The sequence below is a fragment of the Rhincodon typus genome, chromosome 10 (genome assembly GCF_021869965.1).
Source record: "Rhincodon typus isolate 14 chromosome 10, sRhiTyp1.1, whole genome shotgun sequence".
Lineage (NCBI taxonomy): Eukaryota > Metazoa > Chordata > Chondrichthyes > Orectolobiformes > Rhincodontidae > Rhincodon > Rhincodon typus.
The window spans coordinates 55,796,215-55,822,769 of record NC_063341.1 but is presented as its reverse complement, the minus strand read 5'-3'; the positions used below and the strand labels follow the sequence as shown (position 1 = coordinate 55,822,769).

General features: G+C 39.6%; 1 protein-coding gene across 2 annotated transcripts in view; it reads left to right on the top strand.

The window, feature by feature from the left end:
* Positions 1-133: 133 nt before the first annotated feature.
* Positions 134-26,555, top strand: part of LOC109926722 (MAP kinase-interacting serine/threonine-protein kinase 1-like) — a 31,493-nt gene continuing 5,071 nt past the window's right edge. The window contains exons 1-5 of one of the 2 annotated variants that reach the window (XM_048602012.1): positions 134-2,048; positions 10,141-10,245; positions 16,858-16,913; positions 20,646-20,741; positions 23,218-23,412. In XM_048602012.1, the coding sequence (XP_048457969.1) occupies positions 2,039-2,048; positions 10,141-10,245; positions 16,858-16,913; positions 20,646-20,741; positions 23,218-23,412 (462 nt within the window). In that variant the 5' untranslated portion in view covers positions 134-2,038. The remainder of the gene's footprint in view (positions 2,049-10,140; positions 10,246-16,857; positions 16,914-20,645; positions 20,742-23,217; positions 23,413-26,555) is intronic. The other variant, XM_048602013.1, reaches the window with a different exon arrangement.

The window sequence follows — 26,555 nt, the reverse complement described above, 5'->3', positions numbered from 1 at the left end:
ATAACCCTGGTTAGACCCCAACTTGGAGTACTGAGAGCAGATCTGGGCACCACACCTTGGTAAGGATATATTGGTCTTGGCGGAAGTACTAAAAGATTTACAAGACTGATACCTGGGTTTCAGAGGTTAAATTATGAGGAGAAATTAGATAAATTAGAATTTAAAAGGTTAAGGCATGATTTATTCGAAGTTTTCAGGATATTAACCGAGCGAGACAAGGTAGATAACAATTAACTATTTCCACTGGTTGAATATTCTATAACTAGGGACTATAGTCTGAGAATTAGGGCCAGACTGTGCAGGAGAGATGTTAGAAAGCACTTCTAAACACAAAGGGTGGTTGATGTTTGGAACGTTGTTCCATAAATGGCAGTGGAGGCAGGATCAGTTATTAATTTTAAATCTGAGATAAAGTTTTGTTAAGCAACGTATTAAGAGATATGTGCCCAAGTACGTGGGGTTAGGGCATAGATCAGCTGCGATCCCATTGAATGGTGCAACAGGCTCAAGGGGCTGAACAGCCTACTCCTGTTCCTACGTTCCTCAGATATCCACATCAATCCTTTCAATGAAAGACAATTAACTTTGTTTTAGAAGTAGATATTTTAAGCCACTGCACAGAAGTCGCAAAGAGGCCTGTACCTGTACTTAAGCTCCCTTGTCATTGGATTGGTGAAGGAATGTTGGATGGTCTCTTAACAAACACTAATGGAAGGACCAGCATGAAATTGTCCACCTTGGAAAATAACTAAAACTGAGGAGAAGTGAATCATATTGTGGAGAGCTATGGTATATGTTTTGGTTTTGTCCCAGGGAAGAAGTGAATGAACCTTCAGGGTTTGTGTAATGTATAAGGGAGGTTTGAGTGGTGGGGGAAGGATGGGGGAGAAATAAGAAGTCAGTGTGTAACTGTATTGTTTATAAGATTTACTTTTAACTTTGTCATTGTTTTATTTAATTTAGATATACAATAACACCTGTTTGTTTTTAAGGCAAAGCGAAATTTGTGGTGGAGTTCTGTCTGCTGCGTGTTCAGATTTCTTCTTTACGTGTTAACATCCTTAACAGGATCACAGCAACACTCGATCCTGCAACTTTGTTGTGATGTTCTATTTCCAGTGACACTTCTTGTCTTGGCAGTTGCTTGATGACAGTTTCAATATTTGATTGTGTTACTCAACATGTTATTCCTCCTGCCCTTTACATTGCAAGGAATATATAATCATCTTCCAATACACCTCACTTAATACTGAAATGTTATAAGAGAGCACATCAACATTCTGAAAGTTAGAATTTATAACATTCAAAGGTTTCTATAAAACTAAACCTAAATGATCACGTAGATCATATTAATTCCTATTAATAGTGTGTGACCACATTCATATTATTTATAACAGCAGTAACAAGACCTAAGCAGGTGTTCCATGGCATGGAGGAGAGGAATGATCTTGCATGGTTTTGTTTGTGAACAGGACCTTGCAGAACAGTGAATGTTGACATCAAATTGGCAGTTGGCTCGTCGGACTGCAATTATCCTAATGTTTGAACAGTAACTGGGTTAAATGTTAGAACATGACTGCAGTTTGTGACTTTAACCCAAGCCCAGCACGACCAATGTTATGTAAACTTGCATTGTAATTTTTATAATAGTGAATTCTTGATGAGAGATTTGTAATAGTCAGTAATTGATAGCAAATAAGATTGTCAAGCAGCAGCTTTTACTCATTCGTCTATGTCAGAGCCTCTTATTCCGGCTTCAGCAAATTGAAATGTGTGGAAAGCGTCGGTGATATTTGAAAATATAACTATAGAAATTCACTGGAGAAATATGTCTGTGTGAAGAAAGGAAATCAATATATGATAAAATGTTTTCATTCGCTTGTTATTCAATTGGAACAAGAAGCATTTTTTTCCTGGTTTTGTCGTCTTCACTAAGGTCTCCTGGGATTTGAATTTATTTTTGCCTTTTTATAGGAACATTTTAGAACTGATTGAATTTTTTGAGGATGAAGCGCACTTCTATCTGGTGTTTGAAAAAATGCGTGGAGGTAGGTCATATTTATTATTTCTGCAGCAAATAGTTGCTGCAAAATGTTGTGCTTTCTTGATGCTCAGACTAACAAGGACCTTGTGTTTCGTCTTAGTACTGTTCATTAAATTTTTATATAAAAAGATTTTTCTGCATGACAGACACAGAATTTTGCAAAATTCTTCACACACAATTATTTAGTTTAATGCTATCGTGCAGGTTTTAGATGCATCCATCAATCTGTCCTGCTTACCGTTTCCTTAGGTCAGTCTGCTGATCCACCCACTCAAGATTAAGTTTTGGTGCAATGATGTTGGAAGTGTAGTAGTTGCTTGTATCTTAATTGCTAATTGTGTTAGTGGTATGGGCAAACAGAAGAGAAGGACTAAATACATGTTAAGTAGAATTGAAGAAAAATCATTCGAGTCCTCCAGCTCATCCATAAAAAGCATAGTCTGTTAACCCCTGTCCATTTCTTCGTTTTGTTTATGGTTTTAGAGGTTTGATTCCACTAGCTTATCCAAAACACCAGGAGCAGTATTTATCATTTTGTTTGGAGATCTAATGACTGAACTCAGTTCTAAAGGTTTTGTTTTAAAATCAGGCACCTGTTATCTCTCTATCCTGCGGCATGCTTTGGTCGAAATCAGATCTGGATTAACCATTTTTCTATTTCACTTAATTTTTGTACACAAGATATGTTAATATAGAGGTTGTTGTTATGTCACTACATACAGGTAAAGATTAAATAATCCAAAGTGTGCAAGTCACAATTGAAGCTGAGGAATTTAAGTTCAGTAAATGAAAAATAATTAATGAAGATTAGTCTCAGTAATGGTACTCGTGAAGCTATCCAAGCAATTGTTGACTTTGACTTTTAACTACCCTCAAAGAGCCAACCAGTTTCGTAGTTTCAAACCACTACAAAAAAACAAGTAGTATAAAACCTGATGGAGGGCTCTTGGGGTGCAGTGGGAGTATCCCTACATCCAGGCCAGAAGGCCAGGGTTCAAGTCTCACCTGTTCCCGAGGTGTGCCATGACACCTCTGAACGGATTGATTAAAGACATTTAAATCCTAATGGACCAGCCAGCGTCATCCTGGAGATCAAACACCACTAAGGGATATCGAGCCTGGCTAATCCTGCAAACCACTTCACATCAGTAACATTTGGGGACTTTTACCAGAATTGAGAGAAATGCCCCACAGATATTTAAGCAACAATCTGATTTTGTCATAGCAATAAAATCATAATAGAATCCCAGATCCTGCCATAACCATCCTTGGGTATGTCCCAGTGCAAGAGGTGGTGATGCAGTGTTATACAGTTGGTAGGACATGGCTATAAGATTTCATAATATTGATTCTGGACCCTATGAAGTCCCATGACATTGGGTCAAATAGGGGCAGCTAAACCTCCTGGTAACTTTATTGCTGTCCCTCTGCTAATGAATCAGTGCACTTCAATGTTGAGTGCCACTTAAAGGTAGTACTTCCTTAAGTATTCATAGGACCTTGCTGTTATGGGCTATGCAAATAGTTACTTCTGACCCCAAATTGACCAGCCATCTAAATACTGTGGCTACAAAGAAATCTGGGAATTCTGTGCTGAGTAACTTGCCTCCTAACTCCCCCAAACCACTCCACCATCTATAAGGCAAAAATTAGGAATGTGATGGAATACTGTTCAATTGCTTGGATGAGTACAGCAGCAGTGTCATTCAATAAATTCGCATGAACATAAGAAACAGGAATAGCAGAAGGCTATTCAGCCCCTCCGGTCTGCTTCACCATTGGTAAGATCACAGCTAATTTGTTTGTTTCAGATTCCACATTCTCACCTACCCCCTACTTTTGTTTTATGAATATTGAATGACACTGACTCCTGAGACAAAGTGTTTGGAAGTCTCAACTCTCGGTGCGGGAGAAAAGCTCAACCATCCAGGTCAAAACTTCCTACATGGTGGGCACCAGGTCCAACACCTTAAGCGTTCATACTTTCCGCAACTGGCACACACTGCTTGTAGATGGTACATACTACAAGATACACTGCAGCAACTCACCATGTCTCCTTCAAAAGCACCTTCCAAACCCACAACCTCTCTTACCTAGAAGAACAAGGGCAACAGATGCATAGGAGCACCATCAGCTGCAATTTGCTACCAAGCCTTGCACCATTTTGATTTGGAACGATATCACTGTTGCTAGTCAAAATCCTGGAATTCCCTCCTTAACAGTATTGTCACTTTATCTACACCATGTAGACTGCAACTGGTCAGGGAAGACAACTTACCAATAACTTCTCAAGGACATTGGCCAGTACGGTGGCTCAGTGGTTAGCACTGCTGCGTAACAGCACCAAGGACCTGGGTTCAGTTCCACCCTCGGGCAACTGTCCATGTGGAATTTGCACATTCTCCCCGTGTTTGCATGAGTTTCTGTTGGGTGTTTTGGTTTCTTCCCAAAATCCAAAGATGTGCAGGTTAGGTGGATTGGCTATGAATTGCCCATAGTGTCCAGGGATGTACACGCTAAGTGGATTAGCCATGTGAAATGCAGGGTGACAGGATAGGTTAGGGAGTGTGTCTGGGTGGGATGCCCTGAGGGTCCATGTGGAATCGGTGTGCTGAATGGCATGCTTCCGCACTGTAGGGATTCTATAATTCTATGAATTGAGGATAGGCAGCAAATGCTGTCCTTCCAGTGACGTACATGTTGTAAAAATCAAAAATTTGCGTTTGTTACTAAAATGTACAAAGTTATTAGAAAAATACCAAAGCTGAGAGAATATCCCAGAACATTATACCTATTAGAAAAGTTTGAACTACAAAGGAGAAGACTGAGGCGTGACCTGATTGAAGTCATCAAGGTCAAGAAAGGGTTTGATAGAGTAGAGGTGGAGAAGATATTTGCGTTTGTGGTCAAAACCAGAATTTAGCACCATAAGTATGATAGTAACTTAAATCCACTAGAGAACTTAGGGAGAAACCACACAATGAGTGATTAGAATTAACCATAAGGTATAGTTGCAGCAAATAACATAAATGGATTGAAGGATATCTAGATAAACACGAGAAAGAAAGGGTAGAAGAATATGTTAATGGGTTTATATGAAAATTGTGGCAATCTTATGTGGAGCATAAAAACAGCATGGACCTGTTTCTCCAAAAAGTCAGTTTCTGTACTTTCAAATACTTTGTAAAGACTCAGTGCATTTGTCTTTGTGTAATTTGGTATTTGGGAATCTGTAAAGTTGCACTTAATTACTTTTCTTCTATATTAAGAATCTCAGTAATTGGAGAGTATTTACTGACAACAGTATGACTTATGAATTGTTTGCTCAATGGTCATTGAGAATGTGGATTGTATAAAGAGGTTCCTAATTCAGAAGTTAACTAAATGCAATAAACTTATCCATATAAAATTTAAGCCATGCCTAAGGACAATAACGAGATCAGCTACTAATTTCTGAATAATTTTGGCCTTTAGATGATTAACTGCTCAGCTTTGTTGTCATGGTTTATAACATCATCCAAATCCTCAAATAGAGTGGTGCTTAAGTAGTGTTTTGTTACAATATACAAATCAAACAAGGGACTGAAGAATCTGTCTTGTAGATTTTGTAAGTGTTATGATTTGTTACATACACAAGTAATATCTTGTATAAGCAGTTACAAATCTGTCCCTCGTACATCATCCATCTATTGTGCTATTAGAATATTTGATTGAGAAATATGTATTTTCTAATGTCATTACCAGAGTTATTGCTAGACATCAAACACAGGCAAAATATAAATGAAATTTGATGCAGTGCCCAATAATTGAATCATTGTTCAAAAGAACAGTTGGGACAACTGGTAGCAGTTGATGGGTACCACTTCCACAAATGGCTTTGTTGCATCTTTCCTTACTTGTGATGAATTGTGTTGTAAATTAATTAGTTTGTGGCTAGAAGTAGTGGCTGTGTTAAAATCCAGTATTGTTCTGCATTTTCTCCTTATTTTTAATGGTTTAGGAACAACAGATCATTGGCAGCATTTCCTTATATTGAAAACTATAAACCCAGTTCCATTGTTATTTCCGCTATCCAACTCATCAGTACAGTGAGGATTCATCACCTGTGTTCTCTCCACTTAACGATTAATCATTTCGAAAAGCAAAGTTACACTGGGCGGACATAGTAATCAGATAAGATAATATATAGACAGATGTTTTGAACAACGGTCTTGGGCTAAGCAGTTTAAACCGTTAAATAGTTTTAACAGTTAAATAGGATATTTTAAAAAATAGATAAATTCTAGTAAGGTTCCTGCAGGATTAAGGCTTCTTTTAAACTAGAGATTACAGTGGGATGTGACTAGTTTTATGGGACTAGGGAGAAGTTGTACTTCAGCTATATAAAGTCCTGGTTAGACCATTGCTGTGAGCAATGCTGGGCAGAACATTTTAGAAAATATTGGCCTTGGAGGGGTGCAGCGTAGATTTGCCAGAATGATATCTGATCTCCAAGGATTAAGAGTAATTAGAGAAAAAAGTAATTACTATGCCTAGAATTTCAAAGATTATGAGCTAATTTCATCAAAGTTTCTTGATAGTCCTTGCTGCAAAGCCTGATCACCTCGTCTACAAGCTGGAATGGAGCTAATCTACAGACAAATGGGAACTGTACAACCTCTGATGACTGCAGGCCAGATCCAAGGTCATTTCATGCCCTGTCATTAAAGACCAGGACCTCAAATCCAGCACCAAGTTCACAGACCACAGACCACAGACCAGTACTGATGCATGCCCTCCAATATGGCTCAGAGACATGGACTGTGTACAGCAAGTACTTCAAAGCTCTAGAGAAGTATCACCAATGTGGCCTCTGCTAGATCCAGCAAATCAACTGGCATGATAGGTGCACTAACATCACTGTTCTTGCTGAGGCTAACATCCGCAGCATCTGCAACAAACTGAAATCACGGATCTGCAGAAAAAGGAGTGTGTAGCAAACCAGTTATTCCACCCTCCCATTCTCCGAACCACTGCCTGTTGCACGTGTGACAGAGGCTGTAAGTGATGGATTGGACTCCTTTTTTGCATGGAAGCAAGTTATCCTTGGCCATGAGAAGAATAACTAAGATGAAATCATGTTACCAAGAAAAATGGATTGGGTAGATAGATGAAAAGTTATTCTCGTGTTGAGGCATCAAGAACTAGGAGTAATAATTTTTAGAATTGGATTCAGATATTGCAGGAGTGAATTTGGAAAACGTACGCACAGGATGACAGAAGTTTCAAAATTTCTTCTGCAAACAGCAATACATGTTCAGTCACTTAATAATCAAATGTTTTAAGGGATATAGTGCAAATGCAGTTATGTGGGATCAGGTTGAAGATAAGCCATGTTCTTATTGAATAGCACAACATGATTGAATTACTGGATATGTTCATTCTGGCTGTCTGCAGGAGCAAGTCAGCCACTTCTGTTCTCCCACTTTTTATTAGTCCTGTAACTTCTTTCTATTTAGAAAATTATACGGTTCACTTTTGAAAGCCAGAATGGATTCTCCCACCATCACTCATCCCGCATTCCAGATCTGAACCACTCACTACATAAAGTGTTTTCAGGTGTCGCTTTTGCCAAATATTTTAAATTACTGTCTGCTGATTCTCAACCCTTGCGTCAAAGGGAACAAGTTTTCCTCTGTGCTTCAGCAGACTCCTCATGTTTTGCATATCTCTGTCCAATTTCCTTTCAAACTTCTCTAAAGAAGAACAATCCCTAGTTTTTCCAACATAACTGAAGCCTCATCCCAGGAACCATCCTCATAAACCTTTTGAGCATCCTGTTCAATGTTTTCACATTCTTCCTAAAATGTTGGTTCCCAAATTGAACACTATGTAGCAGGTGAGGCCAAACTAGTGTTTTTATAAAGGTGAACTACAGCTTCCACAATAAAACCAGCAGCTGTCCATACTCCTAAACCAAGAGCTAAAACTCCTTCAACTGATGACACTTTCTGCGTATATGGTTATTCAAGACTCGAGATATCCTGGAATTCCAACATCGAAAAGGATGTGCATTCCTTTTAAAACTTATTTGTTCAAAGAATGTGGGTGCCGTTGTCTGTGCTAGCATTTATTGTTCATACTATTCACTCTCAAGGTGGCAGTGAGGTGCCAGCTTGATCTGCTACAGTCAATGAGGTGTAAATTCACCCACAATGTTGAGAGATAAGGGAGTTACAGGATTTTGATCCAGTGAGATGAGAGTTTAATTGGGATGCCCAGTAAAAAAAAAAAAATGCATTAATTAGACTACTAACAGACTTAAGAAATAAACTTAAGACTTTTACCCATGTCAATATATTTTACAGGGCATTAACTTAATTCTTTTAATTAACTTAATTCTTTTAATTAACTCTTATTATCCATTCGCTCAGATTTTAATTTAGTGAAAAGCTCAGAACCCTTTACTGGTCCTATCCATTTCTATTTCAATTTAATTTTATCCCCGAACTTATTTTATTGAACACCATGTATATACACTGGCTTATGTTTAATGCTTTTTACTTGATCCTGTCGTATTTCATAACTATTTTTCTTATAATTTAATTGAATAAATTAAAAGTTTACCTGCGCACTCACCTCAGTTGATTTGTTATACTGTGACCTCATGTGATATATCGCTATTTTTCACTATGGCTCTTTCCTTCTATTGCTGTGGCAATGCCTTTAAAATCTTTCTTCTGCTCCTAAAATTAGAAAGGTTCAGGAAACTTTGTGTAACTGTTTAATTCCCTGGTCAGCAAGTGCATAAATATTGAAATATTCATTTGGGACTGCAGTGGAAACTACCTTGATTTTGTTGCTGCAAAAATTGTTATCATTATAGTGATTGGAACGAAGTCAGCGAGGTGGACCTATAGATAGGAGTTCCCTGACTGGACCAGGTTAACAGACCCAATCAAGGAGTCCTGGCTGACAAATATAAACAGGTGCAGTTGTTTGTTAGCTCGCTGAGCCAGTTGTTCTGTGGTGTGCAGACATTTTGTTACTCTTCTAGGCAACATCATCAGTGGGACCTCTAATCGAAGCATTGGTGTTCTGCTTCCTTTAAATCAGAAAATCAATAAACATCTGTGGAGAGATTGGAATTTTGCTCGCGTCACTACAATCTTTAAAAAGGGTGACAGAGGGAAACCAGGGAATTACAAACCAGTTAGTCTGACATCGGTGGTGGCGATATTGTTGGAATCTATAATCAATCTATAGATTGTGTCACCTGCAGACTTAGCAACAATGCCCAGTTCATTCGTCCAGATCGTTACTGGTATAACGTGAATAGTTGCGGTCCCAGCATGGACCCCTGCAGAACTCTATCAGTCACCTTCTGCATTCCTAGAAAAGATTCCTTTACCCCCAGTCTCTGCCTTCTGCCAGTCCTCTTCATGCCATACCTTGCCCTTAACACTGTTGGCTCTTCTCTTATTTAGCAGCCTCCTGTGCGGCACCTTGTCAAACACATTCTGAAATCGAGTGGTGAACCTGTGCAATTTGCCACTAGAGAGAGCTGCCAAGGCCAAAACATTGCATGATTTCAAGGAGTTCAATATAGCACTTTTGTCTAAAAGGATTTGGGGGAAATGTGGGAACAAACTGTTAAGTCAGATGATCAGCCGCATCGTAAGGAATGGCGAAGTAGGCTCAAAGGACCAAATGGCTTATTCCTCCTGTGTTTCTGTTTCTAACATTTGTGGTTTGGAGGGGAGGAGGGAAACCTCTGAAAATTTTAAGTCATGGCACTGCTGTTTTCAGAGTAAAAAGATTGAGCATCCTTGGCGTACTATATCGCCAGTGAAAAATCTTTTTTTTTTTTTTGTGTTGTTTGTTTTTTTCCCCCAGCATTTGTGGCATCCAATACAAGCATATGTAAGATCAGTTCACCTTGTGGGAAATGCAGGCACAAACATCTATTTCATATTCGAATCCAGTTTTATTTCTGATGCTTGTAATAGTGCTGCATATGAAATTCAGCATCCTGTCTGCATGTTTTGTTTTACTCTTTGAAGAATTCCATCATGTAATCTTTACATTTAAGAACAAAACTCTGCTGTGCTTTCTAGGTTCTATTTTGACCCACATCCAGAGAAGAAAGCACTTTAATGAGAGAGAAGCAAGCATTGTTGTGAAAGACATTGCATCTGCCTTGGATTTTCTGCACACCAAAGGTAAGGAGAGTCATGTCAAAAGAAAAATCAAATATGTTCTGAGATGAGAGTGACTTTGGAGATCTGTATTTATGGGTATCAATTGAAATTTGTTGTGGAGTTCGATCTGTAGGAGCCAGTAAAAGTTGTCCACTAGAAATAGCAGCTATTAATCATGGTGAAATACGAGGAAAGAAAAATTAAGCCATTTGGCTAGGGGTTTGACAAGATATTTTGGAAATAACCTGAGTGGATCAAACAAGTCAGCAAGTGTTGTATTTCGTTCAGAGGCCACAAATTATAAAGTATATGGGAGAGACAAGAATTGGACTGCCCTACAAATAGTCGGTTGATAGTTAAAACAACATTTGGAAAGAGAAAACACATCTAACAGTGTGAGCAGTGCATACCTGGTGATGTTGCAGTATGACTATGCCTTGCCTGGTCTAATCCTGGATAAGGGGGACCTTGAAGGCACTAAAGTATGTTTTTAAAAAAATTAGACCTTCTAACAAATAAACTATGCAGAATTTCATTTTCGGAAAAAAAAGAGTTTGAGGGAAAAAAGTGATGAAGGGTGGGTAGACTGCATTGTTTTGTCAAACAGTGATGAACCTTTTGGTTTAATTGACCTATTCCCAAGAGCTCTTGCTTTTTAACATTCGTAAAATCAAAAATGCGTTTTGGTTTATGGCAAAAAATCTCGTGATCGATGGCTTTTGTTTGTTTTCTTAAACATACTTGTTCTGTGTAATACATAAGATTTTGGAGCATCTGTGGAGAGAGGAGCAGAGTTAACACTTTTCAGTCCAACATGATGATTCTTCATAACTAGAGAGAGGTCGTAAAATGCTGGTTTTTTTACCTGTTGAAAAGATAAGGAGCAAAAGAAGGAAGGTCAAAGAAAGGTCACAGGGTGAGTGAGATTAGAGGCTACGTGACACACAATAAAAGGTAAAGGGGATAATAATGATTGTAGAGAAGGGCGACAGGTCCAGAGAGATTTACTGCTCAGCTCGGCCGAAAGCAAAACCAGGAACATGAGAAATTACATTGCAGGGTGGACAAAATGGAGGACAGAGTTTAAATTGTTGAACTCTATTGAATCCAAAAGGCAGTAAAGTGTATAAATGGACAATGAGGTGCTGTTCCTCCAGCTTGCATTGGGCTATCCTACTATCCTGACCAGTCTGCAAGCATGAGTTTGACCTTCTGGTCGATTGCTAGTTTAATGCACCTTCTTGCTCTCATGCTGTCGTTTCTGTTGTATGTCTGCTGCAATGTTCTACTGAAGGTCAGTGCAAGCTTTTAGACTCAACATTGACTTTGACAATTTCAGACCGTGAACTGTTCTCCATTTTGTTTCTCCTACCCCCACCTATGCAAGGCATTTAGCCTGGCAGTTTTCACTGTACGAGCTGATGTCGGGCATGGAGTGGTAAATGTCCTTTGCGGGGCGCTGGGGTCCCTTCAGTACATCAGATATGTCCTCCCTAAGGGCATTGGCACCTCTTTAACCCTCTCAGAGTCATAAAATCATAACATGGAAACAGGCCATTTTGCTCACTATGTCTATGCTGCCCAACAAATACCAAACTGCGCTAACCCCATTTGCCTACAGTTGGTCCATAGTGTACTATTTTAAGTACTGATCCAGACCCCTCTTAAATTTTGTGAGAGTACCTGCCTCCACCACCCTCTCAGGCAGCACCTTCCATATTTCTACCACCCTCTGGGTGAGAAGATTTTTCCTCAGACCTCCTCTCAACCATTTACTCCTCACCTTAAACTTATGCCGGAGACTTCAGCGATGGATCTTGTTCTACCTGTCTGTGCCTCTCAATCCTTTTATTACCTCCAATCAGATCCCTCCTCGGCATCCTCTGCTCCAAGGAAAACAAACCCAGCCGATCCAATCCAATCTCTCCTCGTCACTGAAACTTTCCATCCCAGGCAGCATCCTGGTGAAATCTCCTCTGCACCCAGTTCAGTGCAATAACGTCCTTCCAATAGGATGGCAACTAGAACTGCGCACATTATTCCAACTGTGGCCTAACCAATGTTTTGTAAAGTTGTAATGAGACTTCCTTGTTCCTATATTCTACACCCCGGAAAATGAAAGCAAACATCCTGTATGCCTTCTTCACCACTCTGTTTACCTGTGCTGACATATTCAGGGATGTATGGATTTGTACACCAAGGTCCCTTTATTCTTCAGTAGGAGCATACCAATTCATTGTGTATATCCTTCCCTTATTAGACCTCCCAAACTACATCACCTCTCACCTTAGCAGGATTAAATTACATCTACTATTACTCTCCCCAATTTACCAGTTGATCAGTATCAGACTGTAGCCTGAAACCATCTTCCTCACTGTCGACAACACCAATTTCATGCCATCTGCAAACTTATTAATTAAACTTACTGCTTTCACATCCAAATCAGAAAACAGTGTCCCAGCACGGATCCCTGTGGTTTACTGCTAGTCATAGGCTTCCAATCACAAAAACAACCCTCTTTGCCTCCTATTTGTATGCCAGTTTTGGATCCAGTTTGCCAACTTGTCTTGGATGCCATGGGGTGTTACATTTTGGACCAGCCTTCCACGTGGAAACTTGTCAAGAATCTTACTGAAATCTAGTAAACCACAATCAACTGCACTACCCTCATCAATATAGTTAGTCACCTTTTTCAAAAAACTTGATTAAAATCAGGCAGACAGGATCTTCCTCCAATAAATAGTGCTGATTATCCCTGATCAACCCCTCCTTTTTCCAAGTGTTGATTAACCCTTGGCCTCGGAATTTCATCCAATGATTTTACTCCCACCAATATCAGACTAACTGGTCTATAATTACCTGACCTATCCCTGCTGCCCTTCTTGAACAAAGGAACCACATTAGCCATCCTCTAGTCACCTGGCACTTTACGTGTGGCCAACAAAGTATTAAATATCTCTGCCAGGCACCCAGCAATCTCCTCCCTTGCCTCCCATAGCAGCCTCAGATACATCTCATTGGGTCTTGGGGATATATCTCATCAGGCCTGGGGATTTATACACCATTATGCCTGCTAAAATATCTAATACGTCCTCCTTATTAATCTTAACATATTCAAGAACCTCACCATTCCAACTGAAATCCCTGGCTACACGGTCTTTCTCTTCTGTGAATGCAGATGACAAGTATTCATTTTAAAACCCCACACGTGCCTTCTGGCTCCACGCACAGATTGTCCCTTTGATCTCTAATAGATCCCACTCTTTCCCTGGTAATTCTCTTACTGTTAATATACTTATAAAAAGCCTTGGAGTTTTCCTTATTCCCATCTGCCGAAGATAGTTTATGGTCCCACTTTGCTCTCTTTTTAAAGCACTCCCTATTCTCTCTATACTTTTGAAGGACCTCCCCTGTTTTTAATACACTACCTAACATAGGCTTCCTTCTTTTTCCTTCTTAAACTCTTGATATTCCTCAATATCCACCATTCCCTGGACTTGCTGCCTTTGACCTTCACTTTTCGAGGAACATACTAGCCCTGGATTTAAAAGGCTCCCATTTTCCAAATGTAGACCGTGCCCGCAAGTTGCTGCTCCCAGTCAATGTTTGCCTAATGATATTGAAATCGGCCTTCCCCCAATTTCGACAATTTTCGTACTATTATCCTTTTCATAATGACTTTTAAATACTTAAGAGTTATGATCACTGCTCTCAAAATGTTTATCCACTGACACTTCAACCATTTGACTGGCTTCGTTCCCTAGAATTAGGTCTAGCACTGCCCCATCTCTCGTAGAACTGTCTACAAACTGGCACAAAAAGCTCTCTATGATGCACTTTAAAACTTAAACTCTGTCTAAATCTTTCACACTAAGGCAATTCCAGTTAGTGTTGGCAAAATTAAAATCTGTAACCTTAAATCTATAATAATTATAGCCCTATGCTCTCTCATCTTTTTTGATTTGGATCCTCTACCTCTGACTATTGGGGAGGCCTGTAGAGTAATTGCTCCTTTTTTTATTTCTAAACTGTACCCAGATGGCCTGATTTAGAAGAGCCTTCTAGGCCATAGAATCCCTACAGAGCAGAAAGAAGCTGTTTGGCTCATAGTCTTGCAACGATCTTCTGAAGAGCATCCAACCCACACCTACCCCCTCACCCTATTCCTGTAACCCTGCATTTACCATGGGTAATCTACGTAGCCTTTACATCTTTGGACTGTTGGGGGGAAACTAGAGCACTAGCAGAAATTCACACAGAACCAGGGAGAACTTGCAAACTCGACACAGACCCAAGGCTGGAATCGAACACAGGTCCCTGACGTTATGAGGCAACAGTGGTAACCACTGTGCTGCCTGTAATTTCTCCCTCATTACTACAGTGATGGTTTCCTTTATCAGTAATGCAATGAACCAACCTCTCTCCACATTTATCATGGAGAATGTAAAAAAAGTGCTCAACAAATCTGCAAATTCTGACTTCAGAGGGAACACCACTCTGCACACTTTTTCTAAGTGAAAAACAATTGTTCAACACTACTGTCTATTTTCTGTCCCATGGCCAATTTTGTATCCTTGCTACCAATGTCCCTTTAATTCCATAGGCATTAAATATTGCTTTGTTTTTGCTACTATTTTAGTACATTGAAATTTCCATGAACTACTTTACCCTCACCATTCTGTTATTGTAACAAAAGCTAAATTTATTACATCCAAATTGCTTTTAGCAACTGTATGCTGACATTCAGTTTTTGCTCATACCTTTCTCACTATGCTAAATAATTTTGTCCCAACTAATCGTCTGTAAAAGATTCTCCATTCTGGGCTGACTGATTTGGAGTTGCAGCATTATACTTTTTTTTTTTAAATATGGAGAATAACTTTACATCCTTCTAGTTTGAGTGCCACAAAGTATCAAAGAAAACTAAAACATTGTAGCTGGATCTCCCATAATTTCCCCCTTGCTTCCCTCTGAAACCTAAGATACATGCCAGATCAAGCAATATGTATTAGAACACCTGGATAACAAGGATACCTACATCAGGCTCCTACTTATTGACTACAGTTCTGCTTTCAATAACATAATTCCAAACAAACTCATCTCTAAACTCAGAGACTTAGGTCTCAGCTCCTCCCTCTGTAACTGGATCTTGGACTTCCTGACCCATTGGCCGCAACCAGTAAAAATAGACAACACCACCACTTCTACCATAGACTGGTACCCCACAGGCTGCATACTCAGACCCCTACTATACTGCTTATACACTCGGGACTTTGTGGCCAAATTCTACCCCAATTCCATTTACAAGTTTGCTGACGACACCACCGTTGTAGGTTGGATCTCAAACAATGACAACACAGAATACAGGAAAGAAATTGAGTGCTTAGCAACATGGAGTAAAGGCAGCAATCTCTTCATTAACATCAGCAAAACAAAGGGGCTGGTCATTTACTTCAGGAAGTGGAGTGGAGGGCACACCCCTGTCTGCATCAATGGTGCTGAGGTGGAGATAGTCAAGAGCTTCAAGTTCCTGGGAGTGATCACCATCAATCTGTCCTGGTCCACCCATATTGATGCCATGGTCAAGAAAGCGCAGCAACATCTCTACTTCCTCAGGAGGCTAAGAAAATTCGTCACTTCCACAAGTACTCTTACCAATATTTATAGATGCACCATAGAAAGCATCCTATCTGGATGCATCAAGCTTGGTATAGCAACTGCTTTTCCCAAGACCACAATAAAGTACAGAGGGTCGTGAACACAGCCCAGTCCATCAACCAGCCTTCCATCCATTGACTGCATCTATACTTGCCACTGCCTCGGGAAAGCAACCAACATTCCGACTCCGCTTATACCCTCTTACATCAGGCAGAAGATAAAAGTTTGAATAAATGTACGAACAGATTCAAGAGCAACTTATTCCTGCTATTGTCAGACTTTTGAATGGACCCCTCAAATGTTACCTCTGATCTCTGTCTGCACCTTCGCTGCGGCTATAACACTGTATTCTGCACTCCGTTCTGCTATCCTGATCCACTTTGTATGGGATGATCTTCCTGGATAGCTCACAAAACAACACTCTTCACTGGATCTCAATATATATGATACATAAAATCAATATTTTGAGTATGTTTTTATCCTATTTAATATCACTGATGCTTCCTACTTTGCTGCTACATTGATCATATCTTAGCACTGACAATGCCAGGTGGTTTATTGTGTTCAAAATTGTTGAATTCAAATTTGAATTCATTCAAAATGAGAAACATAAAAGCAATAGTGCAGATGCTTGAAATCTGAAATAAAAACAATGCTGGAAATATTCGGATGAGGCAGCAGAAACCCAGTTCTGAGGAAAGGTTGTTAATCTGAGACATTAACTTCCATCTCTCTCTCTCTTCACAGATCCTTCTTTCCCTGCTGAATGATTCCAATATTCTGTGATTAAAATATACATTTGTTCTTGGAGGATCTTATAATTTGTCAATGGCAATAAATTAGTTATTGACTAGTTTAGCAGCAACAATGCAGATTGTGTGTCAAACTTTCACTGCAAACAGCTGAGGGAAATGTATTCTGCAATATTTATGGTTTCTCTGCTTATGTAATCAACTTCTTGTTTTCCCTGTGAAGGTATAGCACATAGAGATCTGAAGCCAGAGAACATCCTTTGTGAATTCGCAGAACAGGTACAATCTCTCTGTTTACCCTGTATAACTTGATATCATATTGAGTGCATTTGTTAAAGGCTAATCTGCTTGCTTGTGTCACTGAGAGGTGCTTTCCTTCTCTAATGGGGTGCTGCTCACTTCACATTTTAATGACTGAAATGAGCGGTTGAGATGGTTAGCTCTTTTGGTTAAGAAAACATAATTATTCATGTAGTAGGTTTTTGTGCCCTTTTTTCAAAATTTCAAACTCCTTTTTTTCAGAAACTGTACGGTTTCTATGCATGAGAATAGACACAAGGAAAATTCTCAGATAAGCAACAGCAAGATGGGAAATATGAAGTGATGGAGGCAGATTCAAAGAAAAGGAATGCAGATTGATTATGAACCACTACTGTGCCTACTCATGATGGATGGGGTGCCAGTTTGGCAATTCAATTTTAGACTTACTTTGAAATTAAACACCAATGAATTTTAACTATGTGCGAACTGCTCCAGGAGCATTAGAATAAACAAAATGCCAGCATGTTGGCTGGCGTTTCTTGCCAATTATACCTAGTTCTTCAAGCAGACGTTAGATGCAGCCAGAGTGGATGCCCGTATAGAACGGTGTTATGATTTTAAGATATCTTGTGTGTAGTCCAGCACACTCATACATGTTATCATTTGGCTGAAATCTAATGATGTTATAGTTTGGAATTATGTATACTGAATAATTGCTAATTCCATATTTTCGTCATTTATTAATCAAACTACATGAGACGTAGAACTCCGGTGTCTAGTTGATAAGCCCAATGAATTGCCAGTTATTATGCATTTCAGTATTTTGCTTCAAAGCCAGATTTGATTACTGTTTGTGTAGGAACATGCAGGTACATATTCTGCTCAGTCATTTGATTTGTATATTGTGCCTGTGATATTTTTTGTATATTTGAAGTCAACTTTTAGTGGTTTTTTTTTAAACACAATGTTAGACACTGCTTTTCTATTTTTAGTGAGTATCTGCTGGTGCATGAATAGCTTTAACTTTGAGACCTTGCCCCACTTCCGTAGTCTTAAAGGGCCAGTCCTTTTGTAAAATTTCAATTCGGCCCTGTATTAGAGTACCAAATGTTTAATTATTTTGGAACAGTGAAAATGAAGTAGACTGAATTAATCACTGGAGGTTTTTCACCTTAACCATAATTATTTTGTCTACTGTGCAGGAGAAAGTGTTGTTTTTTTTAAATCCTTATCTTTTTGTCTTAACACAGTGAACTGTGATAACTGGTTGGAGACTGGAGCTTGCACTTAGCTAAAAATGGGAGAAAATCAATTACTAACTAAGCAGTTACTGAAATAAGTCCATTTATTCTGGTGAATTAAGCATATAATTAATCCTTCTTAAAATGGTGCTGCTGCGTTTCAGTTAAACATGCAGTCAGTATCTTTAGCAATTTATTCACAACTGGATGAATGCACTTCCTCTTGCAGTTTTTATCAGTCATTTGCCATTGTTGGCAAGATTTGTACTTTTGTACTTTTGTTTCATACAGCATGGGGATTTGTTACAAAAATAGAATTGCTGGAAAAGCTCAGCAGGTCTGGCAGCATCTGTTGAGAGAAACCAGAGTTAACGTTTTTGGTCGAGTGACCCTCAGAACAGCATCCACAGTTCTTTTGGTTTTTATGGGGATTTGTTAGCTCAGTTGGCGGATGACTACTGTGTGGTGCAGAGTGATGCCATTGGTGCAGGTTCAATCCCTGTAATGGCTGTAGCTTAGCAAGGCCTAACTCATTGCTTTGCCCCATTGCATGATGTGAAGTGGTGCCCCTCAAGGCATATACATCTGGTCCCTTGCAGACTATGCATAATTATGTAAACCTCATAAAATGAGAGGATAGCCATAAAGTGCAGGATGACATCAACAGACTAGTCAGGTCGGCAGGGCAGTGGCAACTGAATATAACCTGGGAATGTATGTGGTAATCCACTTGAGAAGGGCTCACAAGGCAAGGGATTATGTTACAAATGGTAGGCCCCTGGACAGAACTGCAGATCAAACCTTGGTGTGCATATCCACAGATCCCTGAAGGTTGCAAAGGTAGAAAAGGTAGTTAAAGCATATTGGATATTTGCCTTTATAAAACAAGGCATAGAATACAGTAACAGGATGGTGTCTGGACTGGATGATCTGAGGTATAAGGCAAGCCTGGGTAGGTGATAGCAAGAACTGCAGATGCTGGAGTCAGAGACAAGACAGTGTGGAGCTGGAGGAACACAGCAGGCCAGGCAGCATCAGAGGAGTAGGAAAGTGACGTTTTGGGTCAGGACCCTTCTTCAGAAATGGGGAGGGGGAAAGGAGCTGGGAAATAAATAGATAGAGAGGAGTGGGGCTAGGGAAAGGTAGGTGGGATGGTGATAGGTGGATGCAAGTTGGGAGTGGTGGGGATTGGTTAGTTGGATGGGGTGGGGCGGCTGGGTGGGAGAGAAGATGGACAGGTTGTGTCGGGTCAAGGAGTAGGGAGGGTGGTGGGTGGGGCTGGGGAAAGGTAGGTGGGGTGATGATAGGTTGGATGCAGGTAGGTGGCAGTAGATATTGGTCTGTGGGAAGGGTGGGGAAGATGATGGACAGGTTGTGTCAGGTTAAGGAGGTGGGGATGAGAGGGAGGTTTTGATGTGGGATGAGGCCAGGGGTGGGGAGATTTTAAAACTGGAGAATTCTATGTTTAGGCCATCGGACTGTAGGGTCCCGAGATGGAACATGCAAACTGGAGGAGCAACACCTCATGTGGTGTCATTGTGTCATCAAGGGAGTGGGAACGGGAGTTAAAACGGTTGGCGACCAGAAGGTGGTGGTGTTTGTTGCGTACAGAGCACAGATGCTCCACGAAATGGTCTCCAAGTCTGTGCTTGGTCTCACCAATGTAGAGGAGGCTACATTGGGAGCAGCGGATACAGTAGACCAGGTTGGAGGATGACCAACCTGGGTAGGTGGAGTTATTTCCTTTGGAGAGGTGAAGGTTGAGAGGTCATGATTATGAGGAGTACAATTAAGGTGGATAGGAAGGTATTTTTTCCATTAATACAGAATCAGCAACCAGAAGCATAGCTTTGAAGGTAAGAGGTAGAAGGTTAGGAGAAGAATTGAGAAGTTTTTTTCACCCAGAGGGTGTCTGGAATCTGGAACACACTGCCCGAAAGGCTGGTTGAGTCAAAATTTCATTTAAGATGTTCATTTGCATTGCCTTAGCCTTCAGAACTATGGGTCAAGAGGTGGGAATGGGATTGTTGTAGTTAGATATTTGTTGACCAGCTCAGTCAAGATAGGCTGCATGTCATCCTCCTCTGCTGTAAATGTCTGCATCTATAAAGTTGAGGGCTCATTCTGTTTTAAGAGATGTTTGAAATTATGCAAATTAGGGAGCAGTTTCTTTGAGACAAAGGCTGTAGAAGAGCAATTTGAAATACTTGGGCCCCATTCTAGCAGACTGCCTTTCTGCTGAGCAGAAATCTACATCCTTGTTACTCGTTCACGTTGCTTCTCAATGCATGCTGGAAATTGCCAATTTGATTGTAAATACATGTCTGTCTCTCTGCTGCCCCTCCCTCACCCCTCTCTCTGCCTGTCTCTTTTTCTGCTGAACTACCCCTCTCTCCCTCCCTCTCACTTGCTCTTTTCCTGTCTGTCTGCCTGCCTGCCCACCCCTCCCTCCCACCTGCTCTGCTCTCTGCTGTTCACGCTCCCTCTCCCTTCTCATTCCTTTCCCTAGATATCCCCAGTGAAGATTTGCGACTTTGATCTTGGCAGTGGGGTGAAGTTGAGCAGCGCATGTACTCCAATTTCAACTCCTGAGCTGATGACACCGGTATGTAAATGTGATTATGGTTTCTTTTAAACTATAGTGCATTTCCCAAACTCAACTACTGCAATTGTTTCTATCATTGTGTAGTACATTTCTTGAGAGTTTTCAAAGGTAATTTTGATTTGTTTCAAATCCCAATTTGAGAACTTTCTCCATGCTATGTAAGTACTCCTTATTGGAAATATTTTCTGGTAAAAGCTTTTGATGTTAGTCTCAACTTTGAAAGTGGAGAACTGTAAAATATGTATTTCATTTTAGATGGGTTGTCAGTAGCAAGAGTTGTTCTTAAGTGTAGAATATCGCTGTGTAGGCTGTCAGAAATGAGACGTTGACCCAGATGTTGTGGTAGTACTAATAGTGAGGCTGTTGGTGCTCACAATGATCAAATCATAGAATCACAGAATCTCTACAGTGTGGAAGCAGGCCATTTGCCCCAGGGAGTCCACACCGACCCTCCAAACAGCATCCCACCCAGGCTCACCCCCTACCCTATTTCTGCATTTCCCATTAGTGACACTGTGGGCAATTTAGCATAGTCAATCCACCTAACCTCTGCATACCTTTGGACTGTGGGAGGAAACCGGAGCACCCGGAGAAAACCCAAGCAGACATGAGGAGAATGTACAAACTCCACACAGACAGTCGCCCAAGGCTGGAATCAAACCTGGGTCCCTGATGCTGTGAGGCAGCAGTGCTAATCACTGAGCCACTGTGCCGCTGAAAAAAGCAACCTGCTAGTAAAGCTTTTTGTTTTGAAGTTTTGTTTTGAAGGACAGAATTACAAGAATATCAAATCTTAAAGGGAATAGAAATTTATGTTATGTGACAAAGGTGTTGATTAGTTGCAAGTAGACTATGATTGGTAGATGCATTGGCATGGAGAGCATGGCAGGGCACTGTAAACTGCAATGTTTTTAAATTCAAACCAGGCAAGTTGACTCTGTCTGGAGTACTGAAATGGGATATGCTTTAGGGAAGGGCTGCTTCCCTAGGTTTGTATGCAGTTAAAACAGACAATATGTAGATAACAAGGTGTAGAGCTGGATGAACACAGCAGGCCAAGCAGCATCAGAGGAGCAGGAAGGCTGACGTTTCTGAAATCATTTCTGAAGAAGGGTCTAGGCCCGAAATGTTGGCCTGCGGTGTTCATCCAGCTCTACACCGTGTTATCTCAGATTCTCCAACATCTGCAGTTCCTACTATCTCTGAAACAATATGTAGATATTCTGTTTAACAAAGGATTCGGCCCTGCTTGTAAATATAGGTTGCTTCTAGCTTGTGTGGTAAACCACACTGTGAGTCCACTTGCCAACCAATATGCTCATTTTTCTCATGCATTACAACTTGTTGATCCCTTTGAGGTTTGGTTTGTTTGTGATTCTGTTCTGATGGGTGCAAGATGAAAAGGTTTAACAGCATGTCTTTTCAGCAATACTCATGTTCTGTATTCCTATTTTGTATCAAAGAACAAACAAGACAGCGACATTTGGCAAGCATAGAGTCAAATGCAGAAATCAGGAAGTTACTATATGAATAATGCTGTTGTTCCAGATATTTTTATAATGATGTGGCTCCAAGAGACTCAATGCTATTCCATTTGTTAATGTTAAGCTAGGTAGTTTCCTACCATGTATACCAGAAAAACCTAGGACTTGTCTGTTCAAGTGTTGATGATGTGCTGAGTCTCAATTATTGCCAAGCAGCGCCTCTAGTATTGAAAATTAATCTTTACAGTGACTTTTCTAATTCTTTTAGATCTTAATTATTGTTGGAGACTAAACTTTCCATTCTGGCTCATCTATCTCAATACCTTTTTTGTTTTTCCTCATTTTACCTTCTGTACATAATTTGACATTAAATTAGCTAATTCAAACTTATACTTCCTGGCTTACACACTTATTTCACAGTAAGCTTTCGTTGATATTTTTAAGGAGTCACATTGTTCCTTGTGGAAGAGTAATGAACAATTAATGCTGTTTTTTGCCTCTCACCTAAAAATTTGGGGCATTATCATTTCTTAATTAGTTTACTAAGAAGGGTTTCCAGTGAAATAGTGTAAAATTGCTTGCTGGCAGGTCTGCTAAACATAGGATGCTGTCAGGGAGTAAAAACTATCAATGTTCTGTGGTAGTCATTGATGCATGATTAAATTACACTTGTCATCTCTAGGTAGGAATTGCATTCTTGACAAATTGAATATGGTATGTTTAGATTTTCCAGCAGTATGTTTTTAGTGACATAATTTTAATTTGCCAGATATTTTGTAAAATATTAAAGTGCATAACATTTAATCAACACAATCTTAATAATTGAAGAAAAATTATTTATGATCCAGGTAGAATTTCTATCCATCTCCAAAATACAGCTCAGTCTAGATTAATGGGATGCTTGAACTTAATCTCATTTTGAGAGCTGGATTAGAAATTAATGCTCAACTATTTTGGGTTTTAATCTTGAATAACTGTGTTAATATTCTCAGTGTGGTTCTGTGGAATACATGGCTCCTGAAGTAGTGGAGACATTCACCGAGGACGCGTCATTTTATGATAAGCGTTGCGATTTGTGGAGTCTTGGAGTAATACTGTACATCATGCTGAGTGGCAACCCACCCTTTGTGGGGAACTGTGGAACAGATTGCGGCTGGGACAGAGGCGAGGCCTGTCTGGCTTGTCGGGTAAAACAGCATAACATATCTGCAGATAATTTATTAAAGAATGGGAAATGATGCTTTATTTGTTGGGGTAGGAAATGTGTTGAAGGTGATTTCAGAACTACAGAAATATGATGCTGTATTAGATATGAATATTCTCACTCATGTTTAATGGTACAGATGTCACAGTAACTGGTAAACAGGTTCTCAAGCACACTAATCAGGTTAATACAACACATTATTGCAGTCCTTTCTGTTTCCCTGGAAACAGGTATTACTGCCAATGTCCAAAGCTGTTTTGATTTGTTAACATGGTAAATCATCACTTCAGTCTCCTCTTTAGCTACTTGTGCTCCAATTCTGTGCACTGTTAGGGCTTATAGCCTGTTGTATAAGTTTCAGTGCTACAATTCACTCTAGATTCTTTGTTAATTATTTTGGTGCTGCAGTTTCCCTTTTCCTCTTCATGAAATGAGTCATCTTTTGACTAATATCTTTGCTGGAAAGTTCACAACAGCCTCCCTGACATTCTATAATTTTTCTATTTTCTTCATGAGTTTTGGTCCAATGACTTTTCCACAGAGCTCAGATATAATTGCAACATATATTTTATTGAGAGTTCATGAGATTGCATTTTCTGTTTTCACTGATTTGATCACTAGAGTTTTACTACCTGTCTTCAATTTGTTTGTATTTTCTGCCTTTACTGGTGTTCTTCCTTGCATTTCCTAAGTGTTTTTTTTTTTTAAAAATACTGTTATTCAAAGAAACAAAATAATTCTAAAACAAGAATTAGAAAATAGATTAAACAACTCTCATTGAGAAAAACATTGCAACAATAAAAAATAAAACTTTGCAAACAAACTGAGGTGATCACCCCGTGGGAGATGGATGGCCCTGTTGGATGTTAAACCCCAAACCACATGAAGCATCTTACCTGGGAAAAGGGACTGAGTTAATTTATAAAGTATTTATTCAGCTCTATTTAGGGTATCAGAAATAGACAAATAGATTTTCTGTTTGCCATGAGGTTGAGAAATATATTGATTAGACTAAAAAAAATTAAAAGGCAGTATTTATAACTAAATCAAAGTTTATCATAGTTTGGAGTTTTAAAAGTTCTGACTATTTCTTAAGATTCACTTTTTGCCCATTATTCAACTGACAAATGTCCTTTCACATTAAGATTTTGAGATAGCATAAAGTAGGATAACTCAATGCAGAAATAGTCGTACAATCTAATAGAATAAGTAAATAAAATTTTATTCAGGAATAAAAAAAGTTGCTGGAAAAGCCCAGCAGGTCTGGCAGCATCTGTGAAGGAAAAAAGAGTTAATGTTTCGGGTCCGGTGACGCTTCCTCAAAACCCAAAAAGAAACAGTTAATGGAATTTTTGACAAAACTAAAATTAAACTGAATTATTGCTAGTATCCCAGTCTTGAAACACAATTAGATAAATCATGAAGACTGATTATTGTGAGCACTTTCCACTTGACCAATTATTACCTTTCTGAAAAAAGGAAGGGGAATTGAACCTGACCTGGAAATTAGAAATTATGCAACCTCAATGGGGAACTTAAGGTGAATGTACCTACTTGGAACTGGGATGTAACTGCTGTATGTAAGAAATTCAGTTCTGCAACTTGAAAAATAGCATTAGAAGGAAGCACCGCATAAGCAAATGTTATGGCTCTAGTGAGTTAATGATTTTCCTCCCCTTAACTTGGGCCAGGGGTATCTTGCTAACTTTGGGATTTGAGGTAAATGTTCCTTTAATAAATTATGGATGGCCTACTTAAATATTGTACTGTAGCAATTTTTGAATTTAAATATTGGATTCAATTATAAATAAAAAAATTGTTTTCTACTTTTCCCTGGTACTATTAATGTTGCACTTGATTACTTCACCAACTGTGAATTCCATGCTTGCTTTTTTATTCAAGTTCTGTATCATTTAAATTTTATTATCTTACATAGACAATATGTACTGCTAACTCATGAACCCTGTCTTAGTACGATGTTTATTGGAGAAATCTTTTATTGAAAACAGAACTGTGAACCATTACAATATTGACAATATTATAGTTTGGCTGAAATGTATTAGCTTCTTTTGATACATTTTTCTGGAGGAGGATGGTGATGTTCTCCAATTGCTCCTTTCCTTTGAGAATTAGACCAGGCCTTCAGATATTTCCACTGCCTTTAGGATTTGATTTCCTTAACTTTAACTTGAGAGTGAACAGCAGAAAAGTTCACCTGACCTGAAATGGTGCCACAAATTGGTGAGCATTATAATGCACCTCAGCAGAGCACTGTTAAATTAAGCCAGGCTTTTGGCTAAAAGCACTAAGCAATTTTCATTAATATACCATCATGACTTGTAAAGTTTCTTGTACATGCATGTTGATTGGTAGATGCTTTGTAACCTCATGCTTAATCTAAAAAGCAAATACTTTTAATATCAATGTTCTACCTTTTTAAAAATATTTTGAATCGATTCAGTCAGAGGATGTAAATGTCAGTGACAAGGCCAGCATTTCTTACCCGTCCCTAATTGCCCTTGAAGGTGGTGATGAGCAATCTTTTTGAACTTCTAGAGTTTGTCACAGCAGTTTTTGATGCAAGTGAGTGGCTTATTAGATCTTTACAGAGGAGAGTTGAGAGTCTACCACATTGCAATGGGTCTGGATTCAGTTAACCAGGTATGAATAGCAGATTTCCTTCCCTAAAAGGGTATTAGTGAACCAGTTGAGTTTTAATCAGAGATAGTAGGAACTGCAGATGCTGGAGAATCCGAGACAACAAGGTGCAGGGCTGGATGAACACTGCAGGCCAAGCAGCATCATAGGAGCAGAAAGGCTGACGTTTCGGGCCGAGACCCTTCATCAGAAAAAGGGGAGGGGAGGGGAAGGGGGTTCTGAAATAAATAAGGAGAGAGTGGGAGGCGGATAGAAGATGGATAGAGGAGAGGAAACAAACAGGTCAAAGAGGCGGGGATAGAGCCAGTAAAGGTGAGTGTAGGTGGGGAGTTAGGGAGGGGATAGGTCAGTCCAGGGAGGACGGACAGGTCAAGGGGGCGGGATGAGGTTAGTAGGTAGGAGATGGGGGTGGGGCTTGAGATGGGAGGAGGGGATAGGTGGGAGGAAGGACAGGTTAGGGAGGCGGGG